Below are 16,821 nucleotides of genomic sequence, written 5' to 3' on the forward strand. Positions count from 1 at the left end.
CTCATATATTGATACATGTAAGGCTGATGAATAAATGTTCAAAGAGTTACGTTCTCTCCACTGTTAACAATCTCACTTCAGACCCCAATTTTACTAGATTAAATTAGAAAAAAACACAGCTCTGTTCCTTCTGTGGATTTTGCTACAATGGATGCTGGGATCTGCCACAGCTCTGACAGGCTGGAAGGTGCCCTGCCTGACTCATGAATTGTTTCTGCAACTGCTCTTCACCATCTGCAGGGTTAGTCTGTATCATCTCCCCTCCTTTCCTGAAAATTAGTAAGCTATCAGGAGGGCAGATGCCAGTAAGATGGAAATGTCAAAGGTAGTCAAGATAGCAAAGGGATGGGATGGAAACAGTATTCCACAAATCATCACTCTTGCATGTATAAAATCCTCTAGATTCTCAAAACAAATCCCCTGTGTATTTAACCAATCACATAATGATGGAGTATCCTTAACCAGTTAAGTAAATTCATACCCAGACAGGAAACAGTAGGCAGTACAAATGCATTATCTGGTGCTGGAAACCAGAAATCTTTCATACAAAGGACAGAGGGCCAGTCCCAGTTTATTCTGAGAAATGTGAGACCTAGATTTCAAAGACCTCCTGGCACACAGAACCAAAGCATGGAGTCTGTTTTCATCACAATTAATTTTTCTGGAGGAAATTCAGAATACACAAAACTTGTGGAGTCTTAAAAAGCAAACAACCCCAAAAAAACAACAAAACCCCTGTCCTTTGGGTGTTAGCAAGTTTCTTGCATACACTTTTCAAAAAAATGTACTTATGTTATATTTGCCTGTTGTCTGAGACTCTGCCAAGCCTTGGACAAATTCACAAACTATGAGTGGGCCTGAATTAAAAGCCTATTTGGAGTAAAGCCGTATTTTTTTTGAAGGAGTGAAAGAAAGCTATTAACTTAAAAATCTTAATTTTGTTTTCCTTCTTTTAAAATCCTCACTCCACTTTTTTTTTTTTTCTGGCAGGCTTGAAAAATAAGAATTTATGTATCCCAACACAAATTATTTAAGTGTACTGCTATAGATATTCTCTATTTTGAGAGAGAGTTAAGCTAGCTCACACCCAGCTTTGACCTATAGGTGACTACACAAATAATCAAAGAGGTTGCTACTGCACAGCAAGTAGAGGCCACACTCGACTATCAACACATAATACTCACTTAAAATTTACTGTACACTGAGTCCTATCTCACATGATTCCTGTGGGGAAAAAAGCTCAGTAACATGCCCCCATTTATTACTTTTGCTACCATATCAAATAGGTTACAAGTTTTGTATGTATTTAGTGTGTTAGATCACAAGAGTAGATTAACAATAATAAAATTCAACCAGTAAACTGAAATGAATCACTCAGCAGTTTTTCAGCCTTGTAGCAGATTAACAGACAGAAAATAATTTTGATTAAAAATACTTTTATGAAACAAGCATAAGCCAGTACACTGAGCATCTGACATTTTGAATTGTATGGAAAAGAAGGAACAACTACCACATGAACTGTACATACTCAAGGCACTGCTGAAGATGGAACTACTGAAAACTAAAAACAAGCTCTTGCTTTCTATTACTTTTTAGCCTTGTGTAGTTATTCTAACACTTCATTTTCTCCTCCTTCCTGCTCCCATTGACATATATATCTAAGTCCATATTACTTTTCATTTTCCTATGTATGTTTATAAATGTACACTTTTATACAAGCTTACTATTCTTTCTCTCTTTTTTTACTTTGCCTCCTGACTATGTAATCACATAAATTGATGTCAGATTTCAAGTAAGATTTTAAAAAATAATTTATCGTATTCTTTCATTTCATTCTCGGTAACAACTTATAATATGAAAATTCTTAAATATTAGATTTTTCCAGGTAAACTCTTATTACAATGTGTTGAAATAGAAAATAAGAATGGCAGTCCACTTAGGTCAATGTTTCTTGTATGAATCATTAGTTTTGAGGGAGAAGAGTAAGACAGCTAGCATGTGTGCAGATTTCCATCTGCTTTTGCATAAAAAAACCAAACTATCTGGTTTTCCCTTAAATCTACAGAGGAAAATATCCTATGAAATTACATAGGCCTGAATAAATAGTTTGTATGAAATGGACATATTTTCGTAACTTCATGGTCAAAGTAGTTTTTATTATTCATATTTATTATGAATATTTTGCACTGATTGCACTTACTACATCATAAATACTTCTAACAAGAAAAAAGTGTAGAAAGAGTCTGCTACTTGTATAAAAGTTACAAAATTATTTCCTCTAAAATAAAATAGTTACTACTAATTCAAACTGGGAGAGAGAACTAAAGGGCTAAAAATTGCAAACTATGAGTTTAGCAACTTTTAATAATAAAAAACTCAACGTAAGAAAATGAAACCACAGTTATTTGTTTTGGAAGCAGTATCTTCCAATTATTTTTAAGTACTTACTTCTGTTTTAATCTGATATAAGCAGTTGATAAATTGTTCCAGGCCTCAGCATTCTGGAATGATAAACGAAGAAGTACAGAAAAATTTATTCATCCTCATTGTGCTTATTTGCTAAAAATAAATAAGTGAAACTGCTGCCAAACATAATTGATGTTGGTAATCACACATATTGACACCTACCTTCTATATGGCAGTTAAAATACTGCATTGAAATATAAATTATTATGTTTAAAATTCAAATACATGAATATTTGACTACATCAGCAACAATCAGGTATATAAATATCAATTAACTGCCTTGGGGTTGCGATACACTAAGTCAGCTCTTGCCTTCAGTCTCAACTGTAAACAGGCACCCTCTTCTAGGATCTAGCTGGGATGGCTGGAAAGGTCAGTGCTCCCAGCAGCTCATCACTTCTCACCAGTTGGAAGCCACTTAAACCGCAGCACTCTGTGTTGCTGGACAGCAGGGATCTGATGTTCCCTAACACACCTCAGGTAAAACCAGCAGAGATGAGCAGAGATGATTCCTGCCCTTTGCTGACACTGCTGTAAATGTGAAGCCCCATCACTGAATTTAGCTAAATGACAGCTAGAAATTATTTGAAGAATACAGTCTGAGCACTGCAATGCAATGTAGTCTGGTACTGAAGGCTATCCTGAGGCTTAAGGAGCATTTCACTCATGCTGGGAAACCTTTCTGAGACTTAATTCATGAAAATGGTCACTACATTGTTCCAGCTGCAGACGTATAAAGACAGGTTTTGCCTCCAACTGAGAGCCAGTCCAGCACTTTTTACTCATAAAACCCACCACTTAACTCATGGAGAAGTCAGCTGGCTTAGTCAAATGAATACAATTAAATACAGGCCCTAGAGAGATAAGTGAATCCAAGTAAACTTACCGCACTGAACAACGACAAAAACCCAATATATTAAGTAAGAATTCCATTGATTTCTTTATGTACATTTTTTCCCCTAAGGAAGTTATTGCATTTTATAATAAAGAAAAAAGAATACTCTGTCGCTTCTCATTGTTTTCTCATTCTTTTCTCCAAGAGAAAAGAATGAAAAACAACAATTTCTATCGAGTAGATGGCATTAACTCTAAGCAACAAGCTGACAGTCAGGCCTTCTGGCAAAAGTACTGTCAGTGTATTTCTCAGGTAATTCAGCTGGCACCTTCACTGTCTCAATGCACATTCAAACGACAGTACTGCATACATGCATGCCCTGTAAAAAGTGCCTCAGCTCCATTCTCCCTGTGCTCCTGAAATATACAGTTAAAAATTTACTTGTCACACGTAAACTTGACTTTTTTTTTCAGGAGAATTTTACTACTTAGATGACTAAATATTTTAATATAATTTTTTTTAATCTCTTTTTAATTTAGTCATTCCCATTTGTCTGTTTTAGCAATGTGTACAAGCATAAAGGAATTTTTCAAATATATTTTAACATTCACATACTAATACTTGGACAAAGTTAAGTACTGGGTAAGTATTTTTAGGATGCCTTATGACAAAAATATATCCTTCATGAACAAGCTTAATTTATTAAAAGGGCTAAGGTTTAAACAAGTTTTTCATTATTACTTTGCTTGTTTATAATGAAAACATCCTTGCTGCTTTTAGATAAGCCATCTGAATAATTTGTTCAAAAGTACATACATCTGGTTCCAATGTCACACAGCGCTGAAATGCTTTGGCAGCACCTTCGTAGCCTTCTAAAGCAATGTATGCACAGCCCAAGGAAAACCATACACCTAGCTGGAGAGAAAAAATTAATGGTTATCTACATACATGGATATTTTAGCACAAAAGAAATAATTTGGCCTGGGAAAACACACAACTCTTGTTGATTTTACTTGTCTTCAGCTATAATAGTATTGTACTGGAAAAAATAATATCCCATATGTTGATTAGAGAAAAACATTAGGTTAGAAGTTTTAATAAATATGGATAAACAACGGTGTTGACTGCATGAAGATCACTTAACCATTTGTGAAGTGCTCTTTTCATTTACAGAACAAAGTGATAGCTACTTAGAGGTCTGCATATTTTGTTTTCATTTTTGAAAAATCCACATTTACTTTACACTATTACAATTAGGTCAAATGATACTCTAGGAAATGTTTTTCAAGGTAATAATATTTTATAAGAAACATCTCAAATGACCGAACGGAACAGTTCAAAAATTACAGTTCTTTCTCTTCTCAGAACATGGACCTTCTCAAGTTTCTATTGCAATGTTTAGATAGAAATGTACTTAAATAATGCCTTGCACAGAGAACGGAACTTCACCAGTTCAGTAATCTTGCATTTAAAGTCTTTAGTTGTTACAACCAAATACCTCTCATCAATAAAGACTCAGCCATGGAGGAGAACTCAGCACCTCCCTTTTCCATTCCCCCTTCTCAGGGAGATGAAGAGAGAAATGAGGTCATGTCTCAACTTATTTTTCTACAAACTAGACAAGTCCACTCCTCTCAGGATGTTCCTTCCAGTCAGCCCTCTTCCCAGCTTTGTGGACCTCCTTCAGATGTTTTCAAGGACCTTCACATCTTTCTGAAATTGTGGGGCTCAGAACTGCACACAGTGCTCAAGGTGAGAACCGCAGACAGCAGGATAATCCCTTCTTTTGACCTACTGGTTGTGCTGTGTTTGATGCATCCCAGGATTTGCTGCCCTCCTGGCTGCCAGGGCTCACTGCTGGCTCACACAGAACTGCTGTCCAGTGGTGTGATGCAAGGGAATGGTACAAAGCTGCACCAGGAGAGGTTTAGTCTGGACATTAGGAAGGATTTCTTTACCTAGAGGGTGGTTAGACACTGGAACAAATCTTCCCAAAGGTTGCTGATGCCCCAAGGCTGCCAGGTGTTTAACACACATATGGTAAATGCCCTTAAAAATGTGCTTTAACTTGGTCAGCCCTGAACTGGTTAGCAGTTGGACCAGGTGATCATTGTAGGTCCCTTCCAATTGAAATAGTCTGTTCTACTCTAAATACTATCAGATAATGGCATAAATTTTCATAGCTCTTCAACAGCAAGTTCCTGATTTGCCACATGGTTAATTCTCAAAGAACTGCAAGCTAACTAAGTATTACTTATTATAAAAGTTTCATAATTCAGAAAATTATTAAACCCTAAGTACATTAACAGAGTATTTTCTGACAGCATTATGCTTTTTAAATGCATGCAGTCAAAACAAAACAGGACATTTTATAAGGTGCTGCAAAATCAGTCCAGGTACTACTACTCTACTGCAATAAATTCAGCCATTTCTCCATTCTATACGCCAAGGTCAAAAAGAACCCCTAGTTTTCCTAGGGAAGTTTTTTTTGAGAGGGAAAGAGGTGGAGAAATGGAAGATGGAAAACCAGGTTACATTAACTCCGTATTGCACAACAATATATTACTTCTTGAGGTGTCTGTTTAATGTTTATATTCTCTTGTGTTTTGGGTACTAGTTCTGAAGCAACTAACTCAGATAATTCTGGTTCTCCTTAGGAAATCATAACAAATATTTAAACAGAAAAATATTAACTTAATTTTTTTTAAAATCAGGGATTTTACAAGGTTGAGGATAACACTGTTGGCTCATAAATAAGCAGCTTTTACCTCTACAAACTAATTGCAAACTGTAGCAAACATTCTTACAGTTCTCTCCACTTCAAACTCATTTTCCTGTCTCTGAAACTCCACTAATATCTGCTCCTGACTTAACTGCCACAAAAATTAGTGTTAATCTGCTTCAAAGTTTAGATCCCAGAATACAAACACATGACATTGATCTTTGTCAGACCTGGCAGACTGGTGGGCAAGCATCACAATACTGAGAAAAGAACTCAACAAACTTTTGCTTATGCAAAGCCCATCCATGGAACATGTTGATAAATAGGTGAAGATAGAATTAGCAACTACATCTGGCCTGGGCAAACATGAAAACCTACTTTTCAGCATTGTCAACCTGTCACTTTCATGACTCATAAACTCATCAATCAAGGAAGAAACTCCACATGAAGAGAAAACTATGTTTCTCAAATTTTAGAGGGCAATTCTAACAGTAAATAACCATATAGTGAATCTAATTTTTTAAGGCTCTTTTGTCCACCAGCACTCCCACATGGCTGCTGTCTCATTAACTCCCCTTTATATTCTTTTTAGTTCAGTAACTTCTGGACAGGAAAAGGGGAGGCAGAGACTGGAGTGATCAAGTATGAAATTGAAGGTGAGTTCCAACTTTATAGTTCAGGATACAAGTTAAACAGTGCTTCTGTAAAGGCTGGGAGGAAAAACAGTCACTGCATATCTTATAAACATAATGAGCAACAGCAGCACAGTATCCCTTCTGAACTGTGCAGGCTTTCACCACTGGAGAACTGACTGTGTGAGCTCTTTGACCTCTGGAATTGTTTGTCAAGCCTTGCAAGATGTTAATAGTGAAAGTACAAGAGAAATGCATCTGACATCCACAGTCGTGTACTAGAAGAAGCAATTCTGTGAGCAGCAGTGCTAAAGAACACAAGTTCCAGGTATATTTGAACTGCAAAGCTTTCATTTCTTTGTGGATTGCCCAAAGACTGAGAGAGTGATTGGCTTATATAGCAAACACCTACCTCAAAGATCTCAACTACACTTGACCAGCTGGCTAAAAAGTACACAAGATTAAAGGAGGGTTGACAGAGAATTATTTTATCCATTACATATTTTGGGGAATCACTTGATGCAGTCTAAAAATCTCTTCCTTCAGAAAGGTTTTTAGTAACCACAAAAAATTAGAATTTCTTTGTAACAGGGAGTCTTTGTTTACCTGATAAATTATTCACAATTCAGGGAATAAGTTAATAATTTAACTAATTATTATTTTCCTTGTGGTAAAGTCCTTGCATTTAGAATCAATTTCCATTCTGCTTTTGACCCTCAAGATGCCTTAGAATAGGAAACAATTAATTTCTGTAGTCACAGAACAAAGAATTTAGGAGACGGTTATGTCAATCTGCACTATCTAGCTGCTCAATCTGTTTGTTTGAAACAATTCAACTGAATCTCAAAAAGAGCTTCCTAAGCAACAAGAGGAGGAAATGTTCACTTTCCTATATGGACTGGCCTATTTTGCTTGGATTTCCTTTCATTCTAAACTTCCTTTGGAAAGGATACAAAATAAAAAAGCATTTCAGCAGAATATTTCTCAGTTTTGATCCCTGTAGGCCATCTCCTGAAGCCCTTTATTATCTGGAAATCCTCTTGATTTAAATAAAATTCCTATCTGAGTAACATATATTTTGCTGGCATTTTTGGTCATTTTATTTTCCATTCTAAATATAAGTTATCTGGAGTTCATTTGAATAAGAATAGGACTCTGATTTATTGGAATAAAATACATCAGCAAAATACAAAAAAAGGTTCATGAAAATGACTTGAAAGGCTGGAGGCACTTAAATTTTTTCTAAATCAGAAGTCCAGTTAGTCACATGGAACTTAAAACAGCAGCTTCAGCAGTGTTCTTTGAGGGGCAATGAACAGAAGGAGGAATACCCTGCTTTTGCATGGGCCTAGAAATGGCTATGAGGAGCACGGTTTATATACATAAATAACCACAAAGCTTTTTTGACTTCTGAAGACCTTCCACAGGGTGAACCTTATTGGGATGGGATGTAGTGGCTGAGAAACTGACTGAAACAAGATTACAAAAGTTGTTTGCAGAATAGCTTTCAAATATCAGCAAGAGAAACCAGCCTCATCAAGAGAACTCTTTCCACTGTGGTTTCAATTTTGATGCATTGTTGTACTAAAAGCGACTGTCATCACAAGCATAACACAGTGCTTCTCAGTGACTCCAGAACAAGAGAGACCAGAACACTCGAAAAACATTTCTGTGAAATACAGAGATGAGAATTTGTAACTCAAAGCCAGGGCAAACTCAGATAGGGCAAAGGGAGATTTTCATTAAAATCTGCATTCCTCTTGTAACTGTTTTGCTTTATACCTTGTTCATAATTTATTTCATGGTAATTATTAATTTGCAGTGGCTTCATCTCTTTGAAAGAGCTCTACAGGCAAAGATTTACCTGCATGCAAAGACCTGGTTGCAAAAGGATGTCTTCATTTCCTACTACCATTTTTAGCCAGTCTTCCAAGCACATGGTGCAAATTTTGCTAAGAACAGTAATAAACTGTTATTTTGGTAACTGTGCCCAGAACTGTCTTTTAAGGAAGTGCCATCATTCAAAACTGAACACATGAACTAAAACCAAAGCCGTATGTGCATAATTTCCCAACCTGCATAGGGTTGATCTGTACTGAACGTTCAAAGCACTCCACACATTCCCTGAATTCCCGGTTGCGGAGATGGAGGAGGCCTTTGGAGCGTTGAGCGCGGGCGCTGCGGTGCCTGGAGAGCTCCCAGGCCTTGTCGTAATACTGGTGGTCTTTCAGAACATCACCAAGCAAACAATATAATGCTGGTGTTTCCTTCTTCTCCAACTCCCGCCTGAGTATTTCTTCCGCCTGTTAAAGAGCAAAGAGAAATCAACACAAAATGAGACTACTTATTTTCAGTTAAACACCTACCTGAACAAATACTGCTTTAGCACCTTGCAGTCATCAGCTGAAGATTAAGAAGAGGGCTAGTGAGGAAACGGTATCTTCATCCAACACAGCACCAAGGATAAAGTCTAGAAAGAATCTGGTTCCAAATTGATGCTTAAAAAATACTCCAGCATAATATGGTGGCTTTTGGTTTAACACACCAAGGAAAATTAAACCATAAAAACAAGAAAGAGCTTACTCCTTTCTTTACATCTTAGGTATGTATTCTGTCCCAAGAACAAATATCAGTCCAGGACATCAAACCTACACCTAATTCACGGCAATGACGTATCAGCACCAACAAGGTATCTGCAATCCTAGAAGTTCATAATTTTTAAATGTCCTAGTAAGTCCTCCTGCAATGACTCTCCTTCCCTTTTCTCTAACTGCCCTTCTCTGAAAATAATGATTTCCATCCTATTGTGTCTCACATCGACTTTCATACTGTTGGTTGTGGAAATGCTATGCTTCTGCTTAAGACGCAGAAATTGTAAGTTTATCTAAATGTTTGAAATAAAATATATTTGAAATATATACAGCTTGATGAAACAGAAGTCACAGGCTGTGCCTTCCAGACGTCTATTATGGGCTGTAACAAACTTTCAAAAGCATTTTTTTCAGGACTACTATCTTTGATCGAACAATAAAATTATTGTTTCTCTTTTAAAGAAGAGATAGTCTGCTTTCTGTGGCTTTTTGAAAGGATAAATGCACTGGACAGATGATCTCTTGTTCAGACGGAACTGTTACCTCAGTCCCCCACCGCAAAAATGTAACATACACAATTCAGATCAACGTAATTTTTCTCTTAGAAAATATCTACTTGAACTATCTAAATCAAGAAAAATCCAACACTGCCTGCCACAGAATTAAAGTTCAACATTGCAACTCCAGTAATTCTTCCATCATAGCTCGTTTACCTAAAAGGAAACCTGATATCATCTCTGCATCTAAATTATTACTGCTTTTCTTGCATAAGAATTGCTTTCTTTGACCTTCAGATGATTTTTAGAGAAGCAAAATCTTTTACTACCATCAGTAAAATTCATCAAATCTATCTGACAATCATCTTAAGAAAAATGCTTGGTTTACCTTGTTTTGAAATATTTAATGCATAGCAATTTTAGTATCTCATTCTTACTATTATTTTTGCAAAGTAACAGTAAAGTCTACAAATATTTCAAGTGCACAAGTGTGAAGAAGAGTTTACATTTCTAGAAGAATATTAAAATTAGCAAAACCAGAATCCCATTAAGAAGAAAATTGGTGGCAAATTATTAGGAAAATAACTTGATGGCAAGTGTTTTTAATTGCCTGTGAAGCAGCTCCCTAAATACTGCCAAAGAAACTATTATTAAACATTTAGAATTAGCCCAGCCAAAGCAGAAAAATGTTGCCTAACTAGAAGACTGTATTTAGAGAATCATAGAGCAGTTTAGTTTGGAAAGGAATTTGACTATCATCTAATTCCAGCCCCCTTGCCATGAGCAGGGACACTTTCCATGAGACCGGGTTAATCAAAGCCCCATTCAGCCTGGCTTCCAGAGGTTTGGTTAAAGCGCGGTTTACTTCCTCTTAACTGCCTCCATTAGTTGCTATAGCATATTAATAACAGACATTAGAGAAGATTTTTCTCATCTAGAGCAGAGAGAGCTGATTTTTTGCAGCAACCACATTAGACACCAAAAGATAAGGTGAAGTTTTGTTCCCATTCACATTAAGAAACAAGACTGAAATGTTGCTGTACAAAGAGATACAAGGTGAAAAGTGCATTGCAAGATGCATCTTCACCACTTCCTCTGCAGGGCATTCCCAAGCTCAGATTGCTATCATGTGCAATGCCTAGACTGGAAAGACAACCACTCACTAATGGTGTTTCACATTTAACAGCATAAAAACATCATGTTCTGGTCTAAGCTTACAAGAACTCATTGCCAATGTAAATACTTCAGCACATAGATAAAACAGAGAATTAAACAAGCAGAAGTCTGACTTTTTCTTCATCTGATTAGCTATCTGATCACCTCTCTGGCATGTTGCAAACATTTTTATTACTTAAATCTTTAAAGACTAGTACAAAGATCAAACTAAAAGAAAACCCCTGTGTTATCAAAATATTTGCCTTCTACAAAACCAGATAATACTCGAAAACTGGATTTCTCATTTTGCCTAGGATTTTGTGGGGGTGGAAAAAAGAAAGGATTTTTCTCGTTCTTTCTCCTAACTTTGTGGTAAAATGTTTTTAAAAAATCACATCAAATCTTTGCTAAGAATCCTGCTTCTGCAAAAACAAATCTTTCCTTAATAACAAATATTATCAAAAAATATCTTTCACACAGTGCATGTAACATAAGTAAAATTAATACAGCCATTAGAGATTTATTCTTACTCATTAAAGGGATATTAATTATTAATAAGCATGTTTATAACTGAAAGTTATAACTAAATTTAGAAAGATATTATATGAAAATAATAAATTAAAATATAACTTTTAAAAAAAGAATATGTATAATCCTCACTGAGTGAATCAGGTGCATTTATAACACCACTGGTTTTTCACAGCATAGTCTGCACCAGAGTGGATGGAATTCAATACTAACCTCAAAAGTCAGCTGATTTAAACACAAGAAAGATTTAGACTCTTGTCTTCTAAACTACTATGAGTGGTATGGGAATTAAAAAGGCAACAAAAATGTGCAATCAGTAAAGAGGGGCCCAGTTTAAACAAAAGGTGGTGCCTTTTCACTACTCACTGAGTAGACTCCTGGACATCAGGTTCATGATGCATCCTGCATCTGGCTTCCCAACCCTAAATTTCCACTTGCCATCCCATCCATGCGTTCCCATATTTTAATTTTATATATTTCCTAAAAGACCCAATTAGCCTCACTTTTCACTGATCTAGCAGTTCTACTATTTTACAATTAATTCCTTTGCTAGTTCGAAGTATTTCCTAAAAAGTAATTTCTCTGCTTGCACATAATCTACTTGGCTAACAGAAAAGTAGCATGAAGAAGTAGTACAGACAAGCATGGAAAAAGGCAATGAGAGAAAAGAAAAGCTCTTTGGTTTTCATTTCATCTTCCCTGTAATTTCATGCAAGAGCCTGGGTGACATATTTCCTCCTCTCTCCTAGCTTTGTAACCACATATAGGAATGCTTACCTGCCTTCTGTGACTGCTACTATATATAGTGGAAATTAATCAAATTCTTGAATGAGCTCATGCACTAATCAGTGTAGTACTGTGTCACATCTGGGAAACCATACCTGACTTTAAAGGTGAGCTTTTGAGATCTTGCCATAATTGTGTTTCCTCACTCAAATGTTTTGAGGTATCTGTGCCATGCAACACACAAAAAATAACCCTGTAGAACATGGATTTCTGGGTCTAAAACCAGATTCTGTATCATGCTCTATACTCTCAAGAGATGATGGAACGGAGATGGGACTGAAAACAGGCTGTTGCAAGATGGAATATCTGTCTGATGCCAAATGGCAGATCTCACTAATCTATCAAAGGTCAGCAGCTACCACGTTACAGAGCTCTTGCAAAGGAGAAAGGCCTTCCTTCAAGTGGAATAACTAAAAAGTCACATCTCTGGTTCACCCTTTCTTTTTCTTTTAGAAAGGAAGTAGTACCATTGTTAGGTGGAAGAGACCTGTTACATCTTACACAGAGCTGTCCAATGTTAATAATACTCTTGAGACCTCTGGGTACTTCTTACAGTTAAAAGAAGGGAAAGGGGCACTTTTTAACACCAGTTCTCACTATACACACAGAGATGTCTCCTTTTGCAACAAGTCTGTCAAAGGGATACAATGAGTAAAATAATTCAGTGAGAAAGCCACAGCAACTATCAATATACTGTGCATTCAGGTTTTATAATAGTTTTTTCCTCTTTGTTCTGTGCCATTTTCCTCATTACTTGGCACTCTATTACTCTTCTGTTGACTCATGTAATAATATTAATAATAACCTGAACTTTTGTTCAGGTTATAAAACAAATGAATACAGAGCCATATCTAGTAACAGTAACACATCCTCAAAAAAGTTTGCTAAATGTCAGCAACATCTTACTCTGCAAAATTTGTACTTCTACATGATCCTGTTATAACCAAATGAATTACGTATTTTCTAACAGCACAATGTGGAGCTTCACATGGCCTTATCTACATGCTCTGTTTCTTTATCAGTAGGTAATTCCAAAATAGGAGGAAACTTACTTTGATGTGTAAGTACTCGTCACATTGGTATTGCTGATTTTTCAGGATTTAAATTTAGGTTTTCTATATAAAAGCATTTGTGAATGAAAAACATAGAGAAGTTTATTAAACAGTTTGCTCTTTTGCACAGATATATGCTAAGCCCATTAATGATTTGACCATCTAGTGGCCAACATACTACTTAGTAGATTTTTGTGCATTTCTACAAAAATAACTACCAGGTTTAATAACATCAAAACACTTTTGGTAAATATAAGCAGTTGACACTCTGAACACTTTGCAATAAAGAGCACAGATATTCATCCCCCTTGGTGCACAGCTACATGTTTCTAATTTTCTGTCTTTTTTGGTCCAAAACTAGCTTTCTTCCAGCAATTCTGTTATTTCATACTTACACAGCATTTTCTCTTTTTCAAAGCACAGCACAATCCCTCATTCTAAAAGCATTTCTAAGCAGTTTCCTGTGTCAGATATCCTGTCCTATTCTCTGAGTGCCATTTTCATAACTCCCTAAGGGCAGTTTGTGAATGTAACTAGGACAGAATGCATTTCCAGGAAATGGAAAATATTGACCTCTATTTCTCCACTGTACTGAGAAGATTGTGATATTAGCATGCTATCCCCAAGGCATGCATAACATGGCAAGAATTTGCCAGCAAGACATATGTGCCAGTTTATAATGAACAAAATCTAAGCTTTAGTGCATGACTATTAGAAAAAAACATGTAAGTATAAGGCATTCTGCTTTTTTTCTATCAACTGAAATTATATATCTCTATTCATTAAGCTTAAATTATATTAGACCATAATCTTTGCGCTTGTGGTATCGTAAAGACACATGTACATCCATACATTTAATTTAAACAGAGGGAAAGGAAGGGAAAGAAAGAAAAAAACCCTATTTTTATCTGAAATTTTATATTTCTGAATATCTATATGAATTCTGAAAACACTGCTTGATAGCGTAAGTTCCTGCAACAGCCTGTGTGAGAGTTTGGACCAGACAGAGAACACAGTTAAAGTTACATACAAGTAGGCATTGCTTCCAGGTATGATTTTCTAAAATCTTCCTACCAGTGCTCTAATAGTAAAAGCAAAACAATCAACAATAGGAAGGCTAGTATAGCCTGTTGCCAACCATTTTAAACAGTTATGTCACTAATATGCAGAGTTAGGTGATGGCTTTTAATTGTCTTTTGAGCTGATCACACACAGTGGTAGCAGTGCTAAAGAAATGATGGAGAAGTTCAGGAAAACATCAACACAGACTTAACAAGTAAAGTCTTTCAATCTTACACCACTTCTTTTCTCAAGTGTTTCATTCTGTAATTTGAATATGTTAACATTAAGCAATTACATACATCAAACACTGACGTTACTCTATTTAAAGTGTTTTTAAAAACTACAGCTAATAGTTTGAAATCTAGTGCGAAAGAAAATTAATATCCCCTCCAAGACTCCATCATGAATGACTGCTACAACTTTCCTGAAATGCCCACACTGCTGTTTATCCATAGTAGTTAATAGAATTATCCTTGAATATTTTCAAGGATCACTATCACAATCTTCTCTGCATCTCAAGTTGCTTCTTATTTACCAACTTCTATTTCATGTGGCTATTACTCCAAGTCAATTCTTTTAGCATTCACAGGTTATGACAAGCTCTCATGTGTCCATTTTTCCTAAGCAGATTTTCCTGTGGTGACACCCCTGTAGAAGTGAGTGTCATTAGTGATTTGCCAGCTAAAGCCAGACAGTCCCTCACCTTTCAGATGCTATTTCAAGATGGGATCTCAGCTACATGAAACATTTTTCTTACCTTTCCATGCTGTCCTGCTCTTTCATAGCAGATTACTGCATCTTCCCACATTTCCAACTCCTCGAATACTTGTAAGGCAGAGCTGGTGCATCCCAGCTCAAAGAGTAAGTTTGCAAGCTGGCGCTGGAAAGATAAGAAATGCCAGGTAACTGAAAGTAGCAAATAATGCCTACAATTTAAGAAGATGTTAGAGGCATTTCTGACATCAACAAGAAGCAGATAGATAATACGGAATTATTCTCCTGAAGCTTCAGGTTGGAACCTCAAATAGTGTATATACCTCAAAACCCCCCCCACCAACTGAATAAAAATTGTTGTGCTTTGAACAATTTAACAATATAATACAGAAATAGAAATGGACATGGCAAGAATGAATTGACAGAGCTGAACTTCCAGCCCTTAAATGAGGCCCATGTGGCTGGAGAACAGCTGCAGCAGGATGTTGGGAATGCCGAGTGGGAAACAGAGGCCAAGGAAGGGAATTAAAGCCCCTTCTAGCAATGCTTTGTCACAGTAATCTGCACCTGTGGAGAAACAAAGATGGAGAAAAAGCCTCTGATACAATTCTGTTCAGTAGCTGTGAGAAATCACTGTCCCAAACAGCCACTGCCAAATGGGGTTGGTCTTTACACAAACCAATATTGGATTTGAGTTTAGGTTTAATTCCCTAGTTGAGTTTTCCTCACAGTTCAGTCAGCCTCTTTGTTATTTCAAATTCAGCTATTATTTCAGTGTACTAATGAAAATAAATGAGTAATGTCTTCAATCCAAAAACAAACATGGCATGTTTTCATGACTTTGAAAAGTCATCTTTGGTCTTTATTTTTTAAGAGAAAATTAAAATTGCAAATAGGTTTTAACTTTGAAGTAAGAGTGACATGCACTATGTGTTACAGACAGACAAACAGGTTTGAAAAATAAATGGGAGCATTCTGTGTATGGACAGCTACTTATGCCCCGCACAGTTAACCTCTGCAGTGGACTTGCTGATCCTGAATGGACTCAGTGAAATTCTCTACATATGTTATGAACCTATCTTTATTGGTTTGGGTTCAGTACCTGTTGCAAATCCAAGGAGTTACTACAGGGGAACAGACTAGGAGTAAAAAAAAAAATTAACATCTGGCTACAATTCTTTGATATAAATATGTAATAAACTCTGAAAACCTCTTTGTTAGCTTGATATTAATCACTAAAGAAAAAAAAGTTTTGTCATTGTCTAAAATTAAATATCATTAATGTTTTAATTAAATTTGCTCAGTTATATTTGGTAAAATTTATATATGTAATGTGTCTTCATTACTATGACTAGAAGATTGAATCATCTTTCATTATAAATCCCTATTTTAGCATTTCTATCTTTGGCTTAGAAAACTGGCTTGGACTGAAAATGCCACTCTGACAACTGGAAATGAAAACCATATTTGATGGTTATATTGCAAGTGGCTGTTGAAACGTTATGTAGAAAATCTTGAGAATGCTCGGAGGAGATATGATTGGTTAAAACATACAGTGAGATTAGAAATCAAAAAGGAATAAAACACCATTAAAAGTAAACCAACATGAATACCTTTGGCGGTATGCAATTTTCTTGAGTTTGCTATATACAGCATAATCAGATAAGACTTTAGTGTGTAGATTTCTGTTCTAGAAAATGAAGATGAACAGTGTAGTTATGGGTATAAAAAAATCCTGTCAGTACTAGTAAAAGAGGGGACTATCTCAAAAGAAAAGTTTT

General features: G+C 36.0%; 1 protein-coding gene across 1 annotated transcript in view; it reads right to left on the reverse strand.

Moving 5' to 3' along the window:
* TTC27 (tetratricopeptide repeat domain 27) overlaps nucleotides 1-16,821 on the reverse strand; it is a 113,859-nt gene that overhangs the window by 15,454 nt on the left and 81,584 nt on the right. The window contains exons 12-15 of the mRNA XM_039719026.1: nucleotides 15,084-15,206; nucleotides 8,731-8,958; nucleotides 4,118-4,216; nucleotides 2,449-2,501 (exon numbers count right to left, since the gene is read on the reverse strand). Of these exons, the coding sequence (XP_039574960.1) occupies nucleotides 2,449-2,501; nucleotides 4,118-4,216; nucleotides 8,731-8,958; nucleotides 15,084-15,206 (503 nt within the window). The remainder of the gene's footprint in view (nucleotides 1-2,448; nucleotides 2,502-4,117; nucleotides 4,217-8,730; nucleotides 8,959-15,083; nucleotides 15,207-16,821) is intronic.

This window comes from Passer montanus, unplaced genomic scaffold (assembly GCF_014805655.1).
Source record: "Passer montanus isolate IOZ18808 unplaced genomic scaffold, ASM1480565v1 scaffold40, whole genome shotgun sequence".
In the NCBI taxonomy this organism is placed as follows: Eukaryota; Metazoa; Chordata; class Aves; order Passeriformes; family Passeridae; genus Passer; species Passer montanus.